This window comes from Python bivittatus, unplaced genomic scaffold, assembly GCF_059951505.1.
Source record: "Python bivittatus isolate LINGU-HERP-01145 unplaced genomic scaffold, Pbiv_v1 ctg000440_np1212, whole genome shotgun sequence".
Taxonomy (NCBI): Eukaryota; Metazoa; Chordata; class Lepidosauria; order Squamata; family Pythonidae; genus Python; species Python bivittatus.
The window spans coordinates 6405133-6425297 of NW_028277063.1; the positions used below are offsets into that span (position 1 = coordinate 6405133).

General features: G+C 42.3%; 1 protein-coding gene across 1 annotated transcript; it reads right to left on the reverse strand.

The window, feature by feature from the left end:
* Window positions 1–2533: 2533 nt before the first annotated feature.
* LOC103050361 (eukaryotic translation initiation factor 3 subunit C) lies at window positions 2534–20092 on the reverse strand. Its single transcript, XM_007421429.4, has 21 exons — window positions 19935–20092; window positions 18890–19032; window positions 16010–16075; window positions 15577–15766; window positions 13998–14123; window positions 13701–13755; window positions 13472–13581; window positions 13066–13193; window positions 10907–11060; window positions 10704–10807; window positions 8991–9132; window positions 8692–8817; window positions 8303–8396; window positions 7506–7693; window positions 6314–6538; window positions 5593–5956; window positions 4672–4831; window positions 4346–4411; window positions 3927–4014; window positions 3270–3432; window positions 2534–2715 (listed from the first exon to the last, which is right to left on the reverse strand). The coding sequence occupies exons 2-21, from the start codon at window positions 18988–18990 to the stop codon at window positions 2630–2632; spliced, it is 2736 nt and encodes a 911-aa protein (XP_007421491.1). The 5' UTR covers window positions 18991–19032; window positions 19935–20092; the 3' UTR covers window positions 2534–2629.
* Between the last annotated feature and the right edge of the window lie 73 nt (window positions 20093–20165).

A 20165-nucleotide genomic window follows, 5' to 3' on the forward strand; every position in this document is an offset into this window, starting at 1 on the left:
TCTGGAAGCCCATTTCTACCACAGATAAATCTTAATAGATTCAGGTCTGAACAATTCACCCATAAAAATCCAGTCACTACATCTCCAAATTCCTTTGTCTTACACTTTTGCTCTTTTATCAACTCTTTCTGTGGAGGGTTTTAAAGATTAATATACAATTAAGACTGGAGGTTTTTCTTTTGGGATTGATGGACGAATAGTTGGAAAAAAGACATAGAACTTTGTTTTTGTACACGGTGACTGCACTGAGATTATTGTATGCACAAAGATGGAAAGATTCGGCATTATCCACAATGGAGGAATGGTTGGCGAAGGCGATAGAATTTGCTGAGATGGCTAAATTGACTTCTTTGATCAGAGAAAAGACAATATCTACGTTTTTACTGACTGGAAACCCCTGATGGAATTCTTGTGTAAAAGAGAAACAAATGAGCTTATGATTTATGGTTTTGATGATTAGACAGATTATAAAAAGAAGAGAGTTATGTTGTAACCAGAGTAAGAGGTAAATTTATAATTGTATTTATAACTGCTGTTAAAGAAGATTGGAAGTTACTTCTTTGTATCTTTTTTATTTTCTATTTTTTTACTTTTTTTACTTTCTTGCACTTTTAGCTTTCTTTTTCTTTTTAATTTATATTAGTTTGTATTAGGTTTTTTTTTTTAATCTTTAATAAAATTATAGAAAAAACTCCACTTCTTTCTACGCTGTTACTTGAAAAATTGGAAGGCCCTGCTTTGTTTTGAAAAACCAAACACAAATCAAAAATGGGGCAAAATGAGAGGGAAAGTGTCATTTTGGTATTCCTCTGTGGCTAAGTGCTGTGACTTCCAAGATCTCCCAGAGACCAGCCAAGGAAGTGGCCACCAAGTGGGGAAAAGACTCAAATGGCCCCATGGCAAGGAAATGCAAGTTACAAGGGAAATTAGTTCAGTTCAGACTTAGTGAGAGGTTGAAGGGTTTTCTAGGTATACTCGGGCTGCTGCTCATAAAATTCTCAATCTGTAATATCCATGGTGGTTGAAGGTTCCAGGTGTTGCAGTCCCACGGTGTGGATGTGCTTTAACTACCTCCTGAGATTAGAAGAAAAATGTTCTTTTCCTTTAAACTAAAATGGCATGCTCTCACCACCAAGAGGTGAAGCAGTAGCCACTACAACCAAGATGCTTTCTTGGTGGAGATGTCCATTAAGAAAACATATTGTCCCAAGCAGCTCCCTCTGTACAGATGTTCTAGAATTCTTTTGGCACCGGTTGAAAACTCTCACAGAGCCTCAGGTTTTTAGTAACATGATTTTAACACATTTGCTATTTTGGCTTTAATTATTTTTTCCTTTGCTTTTTAAGGCTTTAAAATGTATTTTAAGCAGCCTTGGCCGACTTGCCATTGGTAACATTACATGGATAGTTTTTAAAAATGATGTTTATGGTATTGGGGAATGTATTTTGTGTTTTATCGAATTCTGAGTTTGGTAACTACTGAAGAACTTGGTTAAAGAGCAATACAAAAATGTTACAAATAATTAGAAATAAACGGCTGAAATGTAGACCCACATTTTTCTCCAGGATCAGTTAGTACAGGCCTTGGAAATGGCTAGTGTTTGCATGGCTACTATGGTGTGGCAAAGGCAGCTGAGGCAGCAGGCAAGTTAGTGGCCCTTTGGAGTAGATGAGAGAAATACAAAGCCCCAGTGTCACAACTTTTTTTCTGCACTGTACAAGCATACGTATAGAATAAACAAAGTAGCTGTACTTAATAAGTAATGTGGGTGAAGTCTAATTCTGTAACTGTTGGACTTTGACTGGAGGGACTCCAGTTTAAATCCCCATGTGAACCAGGAAAGTTATTGGATGACTTTGAGTTCTACCAGCAGATGACTCCCCCACTCGCAAGGCTGTTGTGCTATTACTAAATCAGCCACTAACCAGCTATCACCCAAATAACGTAAGGCTGTGAATTTCAAGGGAATGATGAGTAAAGACAGTAACCATTTTCCCAAGGTTTTAGGGCCAACTTGATTAAATGGATAGGGCAGCAAGGTTGCATTAGAAAAAAATCTGCAACTTGTAATAATGGTTTGCCTCCCTGCTATTCTAGAAACAATGAAAGGTAGCAAAACTGTGTATTTTAAAGCCAAAAAGGCACACTACACATGGATGCTTCATATACTTTCAGATACATTCAACACAAGAGCTGTATAAAATAATGCTCCAACATGGGTTACTTGGGGTTGTTTCTTCACATCTGATTTTTGAGAATACCACCTTTAATAAACCTCCTCCCAAGAGAAGTTCCTTGTCTTTGCATTTCTGATCCTATTAAGACTGAAAACTAAAAGGAACTTCAATCCAAAGATTTCTCAAGATCCCACACTACAATCATTTCTCCATCCTAGGGCCGGATAGCGACCACTGAAGGCTGGGAATGCAATGGAGCCTGAGCTGAGCTCAGCCTGATGATTCCTGTCTTTCTCCTCCCCAATTAATTTACCTGGGCACCCTCTTTGCCCGCTCCCAAGGACACTGCATGCACTTTCTTTTCAGTGAGTTTTTTATTTGACATGTTTGAAATACGAGAACTGGATAACCTCTCTCCCTCCAAGTCAGCTGAATGGAAGCGGCTCTAGGTTTAGTAGTTGCTCTGACGTTCTTGCTGCCGATATCCTCCGCGTCGCAGGTAGCCCCCTTCATTCTTACGGTAGCCATCTTTCTGGTCTGTAAGAAAAGATGAGAGCTGATTAGGAGTTAGGTACTGGCAAAGAAGGAGACAGCAAGCAAAACAGAAACAGACGGGTTTGTAGCTAATAGGAAAATATGGATCAGGGACAAGGAAACAATAAACGGCCACAAACATTCCATTAAAACATAATTTTGGAATGAAATCTATATATTTTGGCTTTGCAGAATTCATTCACAGCAGGGGCGGAGGGGAGCAGGGACAGAGCAGAAATGGCCAATTAACTGTAGTTTCCCTGGCTGGAGGGATATTAGAACAAGATGGACTTGAATCCAGTAGTGAGAAGAAAGGAGGCTTCATGTCCCGGTAACAGGAAAAGAACATAATGGAAACTTTCAAAACATTTTCAGATTTTGTTCCACAGCCGCTGGAACATTTTCCCCTTTATTAAAGGGAAGTACAGACAACAGTGTGTGTGTTTGTGTGTGTGTGTGTGTGTTGTGCCTATATTGTAACAGTTAACAGAATGGAGGAGAAATAAGAGGGCAGCAAAAAAATAGTAAGTACCAGAGGCCCCTGGGTTTTAACTTACCCCGAAAGTAGCCACCATAAGTGCCTTGCTTCTGGTCAAAGACCCTCTCATTGTTTTCCACAAGGCTGCCCAGCTTTTCAGCCAGCTGCAATGCCAGGTTCTGTTGGGTGGTGGGCTCTGTTCGATGCATCACAACTGTCTGGGTTGGTTGATCTAAGGAGGCCTAGAGAAGTAAGGTTTGAAAGACACAGCACAGCTTGTATACGCTGATAATCTTTTAAAAGAAAGAGATTCCCCTCCCATGTTCTAAGCAATCTCTTAGTTCTATCAAGCTGAAACCTTAGCATTCAGTATGGAACTAAATCTGACCTGAATGTTGTATTCCTGCTGCCCACTACAAAGTTCTGATTTGGTCTCTCCTGTTCATAATAATCTTGCTTCCTTCCACCTTGTTTGAGGGGGTATTTGCCAATATAACTGTTATTACAGATGACAGAAGATTGGGCTAGATTAGGCCTGTGGGCCAGAGATTCCCTATTTATGCTTTTGCTCCTACATATTCTTGCCTTCTTGAAGTTGCTGCAAAAACTGCCTATGGATGCCTTCCTCTTACTCTTCAAAACTGGTTGGTGCAAGAGCAACATTTCTTCTGCCCCTTCCTGGTGGTGCAACTAATTTCTCTAGCCACCCCTGCCTGCCTTACACAAAGGTTCTCACCATCAACTCTTCATTGATGATCATCTTGCTAATGATACTGTGCACGGTGGGTAGGTCCAGCTCGAACATATCAGACAGGATCTCCATGCTAGGAAGATGGATCAGAGAAAGCAGAGAATTGTGAGAGTCAGCTATTTAGGATAGATACATTAGCATCTTGCCAAGAAGAATGTTTACTGAGAAAAGAGTGGCTCAGAAGGGTCTGTAACTAGAGACCAGAGAAAAAGTGCACCAACCACCAAGTACAGTTAAATCTATCAGTCAGATTCAAAGGAAATGCTGAAACCCATTATTCACAGTCAACTCTCAATTGTATCTATAAAATATGTGCAGCCCATATTCAGGGCAAACATTGCTCTGCAGAAGTACCACCACTGTTAAATGTGGGCCTCTCCTCTACACCACAACCCCCACAGTACCTGATTGAGTCATAAACACTGCTGTAAGTGAAGAGATAGGTTCGGAGAGACTCCTCTTGGATCTTCCTGTTGGGACATGGTGGAGAGAAACAAAGCAGCAGCAATGAGAATGAGGTATTGGACCCTCCCTCAAATTATCCAAACTTCTGTCCCCGAGCTCTTGCTATTCAAAAGTACATAGGTACATTTTACATCTCCAATTTTCCACCATGCAATTACCTTTACTGGTCCAGTTCCAGCTATATACTAGAGCAAAACTAGAAACAGCCATGCTTTTCCTGGCTCACAGCCCACTTCCCTCACAATATGCCCTCCTTGCAACTGACCGGACAAGCATGCCGCGCACTTTGTCAGCCTCAGGAAACAGATCCCAGACTTTTCCATTCATTTTCTCATTGACAATGAAACGGTGACATGTCTTCCAGTCACCCATCTTCATAGCCTTGGATGCTGCTACTACGTGCTCTCTCATTGACTCCGGGGGGCCTGAAGCAAGGAGAAAGAGAGAGGCAGGGAAAGATAGAAGGATATTTCTCTAATCCATTAGAAGGGATTTTGATTATCCAAATGAATAAGCCACAATCCCTTAGAAAAAATGTACTACTTTGCTATTCCAGAAAATTACAGATTTATTTATTATAAAAGAGCAAAATCATGTCTTTAACTAGAAGAAATTAATGGATTGTTTCTCCATTAACAAAAGCAGATGAGTTCCCCAAATTTTAGTTGAGTTACAGAGATTAAATAATTTGCCAGAGGAAAAAAGGTATTTTCAAAAAATCATGAAGGCTTAATTCAGCAAGGTAGCATATTACCAGTCAGGATGGCTAAATATTTCTTCCAGTTATCAGAGAGATCATGACTGGGTTCACACATTATATTACAGTAGAATATAGCTTGTTTGGTTTTGGCTTCACATACTACATGAACACAACCACTTGGTTGGTAAGCTGTGGTTTATGGGCTAGCATTCTGTCTGAACTCAGCCACCCTGGTTATTCATACTGTAGTTAAGCTGCAACTTGTGAGAACCTGTATCTCTCACTAGTACTTGCTAGGGAACACAAACAGGATGACAATGTTGACTTCAAGTCCTCCTTGTTGGTTTCCATCTGCTTCTAGCTGGCAGAACCAGATTCCCTTTAATCTGATCCAGCAGGGCTCTTGTGTTTTTTGAAACCCTAGACGCAGATAATGGCCAGAACTGCATCTTTGGGGCCAAAATGAGCAAACTTTGGACCACCTACCAAGAAGAGGCTGGCGCTCGCCCACCCGCAGCTGATGGTGGAACTGCTTGCTGATCATTCGCCGACGGGCATCAAACTCATGAGCAGCCATATAAGGGATCTCGAGCAGCATGGCGGAAACCAGGTAGACGCACTCCAGGAGTTCCAGGTTGATGTGCATGTGGAAGGGGACTTGCCGGCGCTTCTCAATCTTCTCCTGCTCCTGGTTGCGCTCCTGCATGCTGCGCATCAGGAGACCCTGCCCCAGCAGCTCCTTTGCTCGTCCACTCGACTGAATGTCCAGCAAAGCATTATGGGCATCTTTGATCAAGCCCTGGCGGAAAGCACAGATCCCCAGCTGCACCATTGTCCGGTTATACAGGATCTGAAGAAAAAACAATCAAGTGTTTGAAAAGGCAGGACTACCAGCACCTCTTTCTCCATTAACTGCTCTCAGACCCCACAGATGATGCCAATTCAGAAACTGCCCCAAATAACTGATTCTTATCGTGGTCCTTTCATAGTACAGACAGGTCAGACAGAATTTCAAGTTTCCCTCCCTACGAGGTTGCATAGTTGATTAACTTGGGTGTCCTCCATTTTGTTTACATGAAGCTATGGCTTGCCCCACTGGAGTGTAGGTTGCCTCCAAGCAGACACAAGAGGAAACCCTGCAGCTAAACAGGCAATTTAAAATTTGTTGGTTCTCAATGGCCATCAAGTTGCTTGTTTCCTCTCTAACCTGCACTGGAGGGTCTGCATGCTGGATGTTGTCTTGGAGGTGGCTCATGAGCATCAGGTCACGGGCCTGGTACCAGCGATCATGCAAGGCATGGTGATAAATATGGCAGAGAATGGCACAGGTACGGATCCGGTCTGTCCGATCCTTGGCGTAGATGAATTTGCAGAGGCGCTCCATCAGCACGGCAGAATCTTCCCCCTCATTTTCCGCTTGGTCTTGTTCAGACTGAGACAAGCACAGAGTGTAACATTCAGCAGCCATAAGATAAGCACCAGTATCAATAAATCAACCTAGTGTAGAGCATTCAACCTGCAGTCTCAAAGCTATACACAGCCTTTTAAAGCAGCTCTGAAGGTTCAGCCAAAATGTAATTTTTAATGTAACAGGAGAAAAAGCATGTATTTTTAACAGTGTGGTCCTTGGGCAAAAAATACAGCTCTGCCGTAATGTATCAGTCTCTCCCCAACCTTTGCCATCTTTTTGGATTCTTGGTGTTGTCTGAGCTTGTCCTGATGATATTATCTAGCCTGGTAATGAAACATCTGCAGGAAAGCAATCAAACTCAGAAAATACCAAGAACCCAACAGTTCAAGGTTGAACTGTTGGGTTCTTGGTATTTTCTGAGCTACATATAAGCTCTACTATTTGCTATCTTCCTCTGCCAGTACATACAAACAGTGCTGTTTACAACCAACTACTTTTACATCTGTTTAACCTTCTGGATTCCCAACAAAGAAATTATTTATTTGATTGGAGGACTATTCTCCTCAAAGGCTGGGAGCAGTGGTTTTGTAAAGGAAAGTTAAATTCTCTACAAAGTTACATCTCAGCAAGTCGCAGCACCTGATCAACTCTGTTTGGGTTCAGAAACTCAGCAGCACTGGATCAGGTTAGCACTTGGGTGGGAGACCCCTGTGAATTTCAGGGCTGTCAGTCAGACTGGGAAGTCAAAATGCATCCTGGAAGACAGCAGCAACCTGTGACATGGCTGTGTCTATGAAGTCCCCCAGAAGATGATCTGAAGGACATGTTACCTTTATTTTATAAAGCTATATGCTTTGTAGGTAATAGCTCCCAAGTCCAATCCCCAGCATCTCTTAATCAGAAGAAGGGGATGGCAAGGGAGCAAATGGTCTCTCTCTGGAGGGTGAATAGCCTTTGCAAGTCTTGACCATCAGAGGGGCCACCTTACCTTGCTATCTCCTGCTGGGCCTTGCTGGCGCTGGTGAGCCTTGTAGTCAAACTTGTAATATGTATGGAGGATGCAGCGCAGGTAAACACGGCAGATCTCCTCCGTGGTTCCCTTGTCCTGCAGATAGGTCTGGACCCGCTCTATAATCTTGCAGACTCGGGCCTCATCCTTCAGGTGGTCCACATATTCTAGCAGAAACATGTTACATGTGCTTAGCTTAGTTTTTTACAAGAGATGATGGTGGGCTTCCTTGTTCGATTAGGTGGAATCTGACAATGCAGTCTTGCAAAACTTCCCCTCCCCATCAGCTTTCATTTCGGTGGTTATGGGGATGTGGTCAAAACATCTGTTGTTTTATGTCCTTACAATTACACAATTAAAAATGGAAAAACATGAAGACCCTTGGCCACCTGTTTTTCATGTTGTCCTGTCACTCTTTGGTTATCTATACCTCTCTTGTAAAATAATGTAAGAGAGCTGAACAATGTGGGTTCTTTTATAAGCAGGCATAACAACATGAAAAGATAAGAGTGAACAGAATTTCTTTAACTTTGTAACTTAACAGGCTCCAAATTTCTGAAGAAGCCAATCCTTCTCTGCCTGGCCAAAAGAGGCAACTCAGCTGGGAATAACATTCAAATATGAGCCAAATATTCCTATTATCAGGCAAAGTACACCCTCTTCCAACCCATTCCCCTTCATTATCTCCACCTTCAATAGATGTCCAGCTTCCCCCACTAACTGTGCCTCTAAGACACCACTTTATGATACATGTACTGATATACAAACTCACTCACCTTGAGAATGGGGGTCTGTGTTCTGCATGATTTTAGTGAATTCTTCATCCATCCGCTCCACTAAGGTCAAGATGCATCCACGTACACGAAGGGGCTGGCCATAGAAAGAGAGAAAGGAAGGAGTGGGATTAAGAATAACAGACTCAGCTTAGCTTTCTAAACGCTGGGTTACAATCACCATTACTCCCAGCCATTGGGATAATGGGACTGTAATGTAGCATTCTTGGGGAAGTGGCATAAATAAAAGCACTCACACTTTTTTTCTCAGCCTGCCAGGGCACCAGCATCCTGTTTGATCCTTGCAGATTTCACCCCTGCCCACCCTATAGCATGTGGCTGAGTGCCTTGTTGGTGGGGGGGATTTGCAGACATGCATCAGGCACACTCACCTGCTCGGTGTTAGAGAGGTTTTCAGAATCCTCTGCGATGTTCTGTCCAATAAAGATGTTGGACTGTGCAAAGAGGATGTCCAGAAGCTCATCAATGCACTCAAGACACTTCTGCCACATCTCTGGCTGCAAATAAGGAGAGGGGGAATAAAGAGGAAATCATCAGCAACCTTACTATTACAGGAACGCAACAACCAATTTTCCATGTCACATATCTCACAGCCAATGAGGGGAAGGAACAGAATCTTGTGCCATGCCAGAATCAATCCAGCTTACCCTCCTTCCTTATTACCCCATACCTTCATGTAGGTAGCTAAGTTGGGGTTATAATCATATAAAGAAGCAACAATGTTGAACTTGATTTTGATATCAATGGCCACCCCCAGGTTGTTCTCTGCTGCAATTCCAACCAAAAGCTGCAGAAGATCGATCTGGGCAGCCCTGTGGAAGATCGCAGAAAGGGTGGAGATCAGTGTGACAATACATGTGGAGAGATGGCAGAATATTATTTTGAACTACTTCCTCAAACTCAGCACAGCCCACTCTACTTTGTTCTAAAGCCTTTAACCATCCATGGACTATCCTAACTTCATTTTCATAAGCCCTGCAGTGGTCCAAGAGTAGGAAGAATTTAAACATCCTAGTCAAAGCTGCACTGGACATCCCAGCACCTCATCTGTAGCTCCCAGAACACCATGAGATCATGCCAGCAAAGTTCAGCAACAAAAATATCAATTTGAAAGGCAATTTTTTTTGCTCAATTTGGAGGTTTGGGAATAATTTTAAGAGTGGACATTGGAATCCATGAAGCCAAAACTCCAGTTGTCATCATTAAAGCTTTATGTAGTTTCCAAAACTGAATGGAAAAGAGGCTAGAAATGCTTGACCACACCCCTTATTGTGCAGAAAGCCTTCTCAATCATGTCTGACAGGTCAAGAGGCTGAATTACATCCTCAACCTGGAACATGTTGCTCATCCTTGTCTAGTCCAGCCTGATGCAAACTAGCCACAGCAAACTCGAGGCACAAGCCTTTTGCCCACTTCCATGGTATGGTGATGAAAAGTTCAAAAAGATAATCTCCCCATTTCAATTAGCCATAGTTTATCACAGTGTTTCTCAATCTTGTCAGCTTGAAGATGTATGGATTTCAACTCCCAAAATCCCCCAACCAGCATGCTGGCTGGGGAATTCTGGGAATTGAAGTCCACATGTCTTCAAGTTGCCAAAGTTGAGAAACACTGGTTTAGCACATCATGTGAATAATTCACGGCTATAAGATTTAGCACTGTTTCTTGAGGTAAGGTAATAGAATAAACTGGGGTTACTCTAAATCAGAAGCAAGTGTTGCCCAATTCCTCCTCACTATCTCACTGGTGGAAGATGAGTCTGTTCAGTGCAAAGGATGTTGCATCTTGTATTAATAACTGGCAGAGAAGACATGCTGCGGGTCCTGTCTGCCAGAGAGTTACATGTGATGGGTCCCAGGAGGCCGGCCTTCTCTGCCATGGCACCTGCCTTATAGAATCTTCTCCCACTAGAACTGAGATTAGTTCCCTCCCTCTTAACATTCTGCAAGTCCCTCAAAACCTGGTTATGTGATCAGGCCTGGGGGTCCCAGGGGCCAAAGAGATTTGGTGATGGCTCCCTTATTAATTTTATCCCCTCCTGTTTTATGTGCTTTTATAGTTTTTTATTTGTAATTGTTTTTATGTATTTTTTTTAATTGTTGTACGCTGTCCAGAGTCACTTTGTGTGAGATGGCCAGCTATATAAATATGATAAATAAATAAATAATGTCCACATATAGCCAAGAACTAACCAGATGCTTTCAGAGGAAAAGATTTGAATCTGAGGCAAGATGGACATTCTCTGTGAATAAACTTTTATTGCCATCTCAGATTTGCTTTCTTTTAGTAATGACAGCCTCCCAGAGGTACAAAAAAACAAGCAGTTAATTTGAGAATTATCTCAGTTACCCCGGCCCAGCAACTTTAATCTTATTTGTCTCACCTATCAGTGCCTTTCTTGCCACGAGCCTGTAGAATCTCATTGAGTTTCTTCACTACCACAGCGTGGTTGATCTCTGTGCCCTTAGCAAACATCTTTGGCTTTTCCTACAGGAGATAAGAAAGAAAGGATAAACTTCCAATTCCTTCCATCCCCTCTCTGGCTAATCTTCCAGCTGGAAAGAGAGGACACTGGCAATGCCTCACCTTAACCAGAGGGACGCCCCCCTTGACTTTTTCCCACTCGCCCTCGTTGTCATCGTCATCATCTTCATATTTTTTGGATTTCCGGTCTTGTTTCTTCTTTGCTTTCTCTTCTCGTTTCTTCTCCATCACCCTCTTTTCCTCCTCTGTGCCAATTCTGATTTTGGAGGATTAAACAGATCAGGGGTTTTTTTTTCCACGCTGTGATTCTAAAATCTTGAGTTACCTACAGTGTACTACTTAATCCCAGAAACACCACTGGCTTCAAATACTGCATTAATGCAAATAGCTCCCTTTCTTTCCACCCCACAAATTGCATTTGAATCCAAACCTTCACAGGCAAGATTATTTTACCCAAATATCCTAAGGTTCCCTTGATATCTATCTACCTTTTCACTGAACGCTGTCTGCTAAGACTGGAATCAACTGCTAATATGTCAATTGATTTTGCAACTTTCTACCTACAGGTAGCCCTCGGGTTACGATAGCAATTGGGACTGGGAACTTCATCGCTAAGCAACGCAGTCGTAAAGTGCAATGTCATGTGACCACATCACTTAGCAATGGCAATTCCAGCAGTCCTAGTTGCCCTCATTAAATGAGTACCACGTAGGTTATTAAGTGAGGATCTCACATGATCATGACTTCCAACTTCCTGCCAGCTTCCCCATTTACTTCACTTGTGGGAAGCTGGCAGGGAACATTGGAAATTGCGATCACATGACTGCAGGGTTGATGGCTGGAACTCTGAGGACCCATCGTAAGTCCCCCTCATTCAGTGCCATCGTAACTTTGAATGGTCTCTGAACAAATGGTCATGACCCTGTATAGGGCATGCACGCTGGTTAACTCTAAAAATTAAGATATAAAAATCCTGTAAAAAGAGCAGTAGCCCAGCTCATAAAGTCTGGCTGAAGCAGCAGCTGTGGATTTCTTTCTTAAAAGTAGAATGGGTGAGAACCAAACACAAGAGCTTCCATACTTTGCCAATAGTACAATAAAAGACTTTCCAGGGTGCCCAACAACCAAGTCTCTGAAAGCAGAGGCATCTTTAAGTGGGCCTCTCCTGTTGACTGCATGATAAGAACAGGTACAGAGCTGTGTGTAGAGCAGATCTACACTTTAGGTTTTCAAAGGTCAAAACCTTCATCTTGACTTGTGATCAGAAAACAATGTCAACCAATATGGGCCTAACTATTTCAACACAGGCATAATATGATCTTGGTTTTTTGAACCAATTAGTAGCTTAGCTGCCACCTGTGTTATTATAAGATTTGGATGCTCTTCAAAGGTAACTCCTGGAAAAGCAAATTGCAATAATCTGACCATGATGGAACAAGACAGCTCAATATAACCCACTGGGGATGCTAGTTATAACCTAGAACAAAATCTGTCCTCTAGAGCGGTAAGCACAAACACAAAGGATCACAGCTATACAGGTAGTAATCACTTAACCATTCATTCATCAACCATTCAAAGTTATGACAGTGCTGAACGAATGGCACTTACACCTGGTCCTCAAACATACAGCTGCTGCAGTGCCCCTGCAGTCACGTGATCAAAATTTGGGCACTTCGCAGCTCGCTTGCATTTACAACTGGAGGGTGCGGTTCAGCTTCCCCCCCACCGCCTATCTCCCCCCCATCTCTGCCCTTTTGGCCATCCTGCACTCCACCACCCTGTGTTCCACCACCCCCAGCTAACCACCATCTTCTTCCTCCCACTGCTGACAAGGCGCAGGAGGGAGAAGATGGAGAAGGTCAGCTTGGAGTGGCAGGGGCGGCGGAGCACAGGGCAGCTTGCATGCCCTCCCATTCTTGGCAGCAGCTGCCCCCAGCCTAGGTGCAATCATGCAGCACCACAGAAGCTGCTTTCATGCTGGTTGTGCTCATGCTGTGGCAGTCACTTACCAGTCCAAGACTCAACTTCCTGCCAGCTTCCCCACTGACTGGGTAATCGCCTAACAACAGCAGTGGGGACTGCTGTGATTGCTGTTGCTAAGCGATGTGGTCGTGTGACATTGCGCTTTATGACTGCATCACTTAGCAATGGAAATTCTGGTCCCAATTACCGTCGTTAACCGAGGACTATCTGTAACGCATGATGGATCATATTGCACAAAGGTACGGTTCCCACTTCCCACTGCCTACAACGTTCCTTACTTCTTAAGGAATTTCGAAGCCAAGGAGGTGTATTTGCTGTCATCTTCATCTGACTCTGAATCAGATTCTGAATCCGACGAGCCCCAGTCTTCATCATCATCTGACTCTTCCTCTTCCTCATCTTCATCCTGTCAGAAAAAAAAATATTACTCCGGAAAATCACGTGCCAAAGGACTTATCTGCCACAATCAATGTAGCAAAGCAAAGTTCCCTCTAGCTGAAAACTTCTGTGTCTCCAATAATCTGACTGCCATGGAAAAACTGGCTGAGATTCTGTCTTACATTCACAGAGAGGCTTGGATTCTCCTACACTGGACCCTCCTGGGGAGCCCTGAGGAGGCTGGCAGTAAAATATTTCTGGCAGAACTTTGAAGTTGCAGTGGCACTTCTTTCCTGGAACTCTCACCTCTATCTTTTTAAGAAACCTGCTGCGATTCTCAACCGCTCCCTCCTTCTTTTTCAGGAAGACTGCTGCACTTATTCCCTCAACATCATCTTCACTTGAGGAAGAGGATCCTGGAGGCAGAAAATGGCGGGAATCATTGAGAGGGGCGATTTCACACACCAAAGCATACAAATGCTTACCCAGAATAGAGGACATCCTTCAACTGCATGGTTCTTGCATCATCACTCACCCTCTGAATCATCACTTTTCTTGTCCTCATCTTCATCAGCTGACTGCTCAGGATTCTAGGAGGACATGGCCAATATGCTGAGATCATGATATATATTATTCTACCCTCTCCCATTACCCATATGGCCTTCTTTGTCCATCACAAATGGGGCTGTTTCAAGCCCTCCCTTCAGCCATAATCCTGCATCTATGTTTGCTGTTAGTGTTAATGTAATGGACAACTCAGCTAAGCCATCAATACTGCACAGCAATGGCTGTAAAATACTTCTCTGCAGCCTCTCCTGTGGTAGGTCAATACCTGGCGGTAAGAAGTTATCTGGGTTTCATAGTCTCGGTTGTACTTCCGGATCTTCTGGCGGAGAGTGCTCAGTGCTTTGGCATTGTTCTTGTTCATTTTTTTCTTGCCTTCCTTGTCCTCCCAAAGCTACAGAAGACAACAAGTTTACATGTGATGAGCAGCACTAATTGCCTCCTCAAACTGTGCAACTGGAGGTATACAGGACACCTATTCCGTTCACTAATTACTCCCTTAGGATCCAGTGAACATTGTGCATACAGCACTGGCTTACATACCCTCTTAGCACCAAGGTGCTGCAGAAAAAGCAAGTATCAAACAATGACTAGGGAAATACATCTTCAAATTCTCACTCAGATACAAAGACTGAGCTTGTTACACTCTTTTAGCCTAATTTTATAAGATTACTGCAGGGATAGTAGAAGAGTTCTTTCAGGCCAGAACAATGACCACAAAACATGTTAAACAGCGAAAAAAATATTGGAAAACAAACGAACAAACAAAACTATCAAAAACATACCAGCTCCAGAATCCAGAGACTATTATTAGTGTTAAATGAATGCGGAGGAGGGTGTGGAGGGATATAAATGAGCCATCACTACCATAAAGAACCCATCTCTTGCTGTAGCACATAATCTCTAAAAGCAGACTTCAGATGATGACCTTATCTTAACCTGATGTCCACCAGATTCCTGTCGCCAAATCCCATGATTTCCAGCAGCACGGCTGATGGTCATCAGTGGTTGAGGATCACACAGACAGTAGACCAATGCATTGGTAATTAAAAGCTGGAAGGGCTAATTTGGTCTTAACAAACAGGAAGGTTCACATATAAATTGACAGCTATGAGCATACACTCCATTGTACAAGAGGTCTAAAGAGCTGGGAAGATCCAGCAAAGGACCTAAAGTTTGAATAGAAGAATTCTTTTTTTAAGAAAACATATTCACCAGGAAGTTTTCCTTCTCAAATGTTTGTGTAGAAAGACTGGAATCATTTACCGTGATTACTTCCTTGAACAAAAAAATGCTTTTTAAAAGAAGCTTTTAGTTTTAGCTTTCAGAATGTGTAGCATAATGCCTTTTTTTTTTTTTTTTTTAACATCAACCAATGTTACTTTCAGATGCACTGGTTACCATTCCCATGTTCCCTATCAGAGGAAAAAGTGATTTGAACATCACGGTTTCTACATTTCTGGAAATGTTACATGCCTGCACTATCTATATTACATTGTAATTAATTCATTACGAAGTGGCCACTAGCTAGTAATGAAGAGACAGGGATGGTGTCAGGAAAGATTATGCTCACACCTTTGCCTCAATTCTGAGGCCCACAGTTATGGGGAGATGGGCGGGGACAAGTCTATTAAATAAATAAAAATAAATAAATGTGACCTCCATCACAGATTTTTCTGAAAAAAGAGCCACAGAAGACCTCCCATTTATTTTGTATTACAAGGGAGAGCCTGTTTCAACCACAGAGAGAGGCACTTTCCGGATTAACAAAATGGTTGTTTAATCCTTTCTAATCAGACCCCCCAAAATCAGCAATTTTCTTGCCTATCATTCTCTACAGCTAATACCTCATTGAGATAGTCCTCAAGGTCTGCCAGGATGCGGATATAGAAGCGGGGCACCCCTTCCTTGTCAACAATACTCTTCGCCTTCCCATAAGCCTTGCCCAGCAACTCAAATTCTTCCAGACATTTGGTGACATCTCGGATCTTCATAGCATTCCGGATTGTTTTGATCAAATTGGTTAGTTCCTCAAACCTGGCACACAGGAAAAAGAAGACAAGGGACAATTAAACCAGGAGGTGAGTGAGAGGCAAAAGGAGGAGATATATCTAGGCAATGAATAAAATCTATGCCCTTAGAGAAAACAATGCCACCAAGTCCAATGGAAACCAGCCACCAACAGGATAAGGAGCTTTCCAGAGATTTAAAAATGTGATTTTGGTTCAATCCTCCAAAACTTAGGTGCCCTTCTTCCTCCAGTAGCAACATATACATCACCTTTTGTCTTTTGCACTGCGCACAACTCTCTTTGTATCTTCCTCATCCTCACTGAGCAGCAGAGGCCTACAAGAAGAGAAGGGAAACAGCTGATGGATATCTGTAAGTAACTATTAGAGGAAGCTGGAAGTCAGAGGGGAATAAGTGTAACAGGGAAAGCCTGTGTCAACAGTTATTGGAAAAAAATTACCAAGAGGATTATTTTGCAATATATAGGGATGCATGAACAAATAATACGAACACCTGAATGTTTTTTTTCTAGCTAACTGTGAACTTGAGATTAGCTTCTAGAGTTCTGAGGCTAATGCTATTCAGAGAGATTAGACAAGAAACGCAAATTGCAATATCATATATTTTCACTCTGAACCAACGTGCAAAATTTGCACCATACAAATCCCACTCCATATAGCGACAGATGAAGTATGAATAACATTGAGCACAATTTCCTGAAAAGTGTTGAACATGAGCAGTCTGAAAATAATTCAGAGAGAAGAGGCCTCAAATGTAAAGAATCACTTCACACAGTCACAGGAGTGGATTCTGCTTCTCCTTATGCCCTCTGCTACAGTCAAATGGAATGGCCTCTTATGATGAAATCCCTTGCATTAACTGGAAAAAACTGGCTCTATTAGGATAACTTTTTCAATATAGAAGTCTGAGAGTAAAGTGGAGTTTATTTATCTTCTGAAATGTATGATCTCCAGGAGCTTTTTCAATTGATGTGAAAGGTACAAATGATGCTCTGCTCCATGAGCTGCACTGGCTCTCAGGAGGCTTCCAGGTGCTGATCACCACCTATAAAGCCCTCCAGGGCACAGAGCCGGGTTATTTATTAATTAATAATAAACTATTAGGAAGCAAAGACTGTAGGAAGGAAAACTGGAAAAATTGGAAAGAAGAGGAAGAAATCATAGGATTATAAACCAACTGTCAGGGGAATCTAGTGCCCTTAGGCTCATATTCCTAGCTCTACTGTATTTAATGCAAAAACAGACCACCTTTGTCAGACCCACTTTGTTTTTGTTTGTTGTTTTACTAAAACATCATAGATGTATTTTCAAGAGCCAGTTAAACAGTATATGTGTTGATAATTTAAAAACCAGCTGTTTCTGACCATAAGACATTTTTCCAGTATAAAAACTGATCTTACAATACATGTAAAGATACTTCCAAATGAAGCCTGACCACCACCCCTGCCCCCCAGGACCTTATTCATGCAGTATTCTTGGCACTGCTACAGAAGTGGTTGTTTCTTGGGATGATTTTTTGACACCCTAGTCTAGCCAAAAGTTCTCATCAACGAAGGTTGTCATTGCTTCATTTCTGAGATCACCCAATTTTGGCCATACATTCATATAAAAGTATATTTAGGTAAGCAATCTGATAAGGATGGGAGAATTATTTTACTGTTGCTCTTCTTAAGCAACTCGGAGTCAAAATCTTGATGATTTACTGCAAATCACATAGAATCTACTCACTGATCCTACTCTCTTGATGTCCGTAAAGCCTAGCTTACAAAACAAAGTATAGACCATTTATTTATTTACTGTACAATATTTGTAGACCATCCCAAATGTGAAAAACTGGGTGGTATACAACAAAGCAGTCAAGTAAAGCAATAAAATTAAACATGCAAACAAAAATAACAAAACAAAATGTAATTCCATCCATTTAACTTGGGCCAAACCCTGGTGGAACAAGAATATTTTTCTTGCCGAGTAAAAAGCAAGGAGAGTTGACACTACACACATGCCAGGGGACGGCATATTCCATAACATGGGGGCTGCTACAGAGAAGAACATTAAAATAGAGTGTGGATGGGTGACACATTACTTTAGGCAAGATCAAAGGTTGTTGAGGAGAAGTCGACTACTGTACAGAAATAAAAAGCTCCATTCTCTGAAACCCACTTGTAATATTTGCTTGCAGAATAGGGAAAGTGTAGTACAATTAGAGCAAATAAAATGTTACCTATGGAAAATAAAGAATGTGATCAAGAAAGGAAAAAAAAGCTTTCTGTTTGGAATATTTAAGTGAGGATACAGCAGGGTTCTAAAAGAAATGCATTATAAGGTCCATAGATAAATTGAAAATGGTGAACGTGGAGCTCTTACTCTCAGTTCTGAATTATTAAGTCTGCAGGATTACAATACATTCCCTCCCGTAGTGCACCTATTTTATCCAAATCTAGTCACTTTCTAGGAATCTTTGATCCCATCTCTTCAATCCTTAGCATCCCTAAACATCAGGCCCAGCCCAAGAACCACAGGGAAACAGTCCAACCAAGTTCAGTTCTTTTATTGCTTGCACCATATAGACAAAATCTTGCCAGATTAAATCTGTATGAATCTAACCTAGTGGATATACCCTGGGAGATTCTAGGGCAGTGATGGCGAACCTTTAGGGCTCAGTGTGTCAAAAATTCAGAAAATGCCTAACTTGAACTTGACTCTGCTGGCATGTCACCCCCCCCCGAACAAAAGAGAAAAAATTCTTTATATATTCATTTATTTAAAAAAAATACAGTCCAATCATGTGTGGTGCTATGTATTACATAAAGAAACATCAAATAATTACAAAAATGAAATATGAGTAAAACAAACTCAGTTTCTTTGGTAACTCAGACAGGGAGAATAGTTGTTGGGTGTTAGTGAATGCTGGCCTGTCACCCAAAACGTCGTGGCATGTCATCTTTGACATGCATGTCATAGGTTCGCCATCACTGTTGTAGAGAGTGGCTATCTTAAGTTTCTTCTTCCCATGCTCCTGCTCTGGACTGTGTGGTCTCTTGTCCCCCCTCCTTCCTGGGAACCTAGATCTCTACTGCATTCCATCACACCACCTCCCCCTTTGTAGATACATTCCATCACACATACTTACTGTTTCCCAAAGTTGCCTCCAACAGGTTTGGCTACTAATTCATCTCCAGAGAGCGATGATTCTGACTCACTGTCTGAGCCAGTAGTAAAGAAACGCGACATGGCGACGGCTCTGGATCGTCAGTACGCGTACAATTTCTGATCCTAGAGCATTAGTATAGAGATTCAAAAGCCCAGTAAGTATAACACTTTAATATTCATACATTTAGTTCTATTGATTTGAAAAATGACGTTTGGGATATCAATTACATTTACACTCTTTAATAAACTTTGATTCCTTCACAGAAATGAAATGTTAGATGTAACTGAAACGATTATACAGATGAGAGATTTCTAATCCTTGAGAGTACGTATGTAGCCTGTCCAGCCACTCCAGTATCTTTTGATACAATCGATAAAAACAGCAGATTTTCCCACATTTTGAAGTGGAAAAACTTCATAACTATAATAGAAGGCCTAATACAGACTTAACATAATTTAAAAACCAAAGACATCCTCCCAGCTTCCCTTCACAAAACAAAACAAACAGGAAATCCCCATGTATCCACACACATGTGATGTGGTCCTCCACATTCTGCGTCATCACCATTCCTATGGCACCTCCTTTAGAAAATGTTAAGCACTGCCTGACTGCCCCCCACCCCACGCCCAACCAAGCTCTCCCCTCCTTGCGCTGGATGTTGCTGGAATGTGCTGGGAGTTAATGTCACTCTTTTATATTGCCTTTCTCCAGCCTGATCTCTGCCGGCTGTATTGGACTTCTTCCCACAATCCTCAGCCACCAGGGGAACTGAAACAGCTGAAGGCCAACACATCTGGAGAACATCTGGTTGGGGAAAACTGATGCGGAATAAGTACAACACCCATGACTATATATAACCTTTAATAAAACTCGTGTACACAACCCAACTAAATAATATTTAAAATTAACCGATCAAAGAAAGGCAGACATACAAGAACAGAACGTATTTTGCCTACTGGCTTTTACAGATAGCTTAATTACTCTACTGTATCGCCGCCTCCCGCCCCCCAGCTCTTCCATTCACCTTCCCCTCCGCCTTCTCCTGCCTCCACCGCCGAGCAATCAGTCCCAACACGCGTTCACCTCGGCCCGAGCTACGCAAAAAGCCTCGCTTCACGCAGCCACTGAGCAGGCGCACGGCCCTCAAGCCGTCGCGTCCTGAGGCGTAAAGGGAAGGGTGCAGGAAATATCTGTCGCAGCACTGATGACTCTTTCCGCTCCTATGGACCCCTCTCTGGCGACTTCCGCTGTCGAA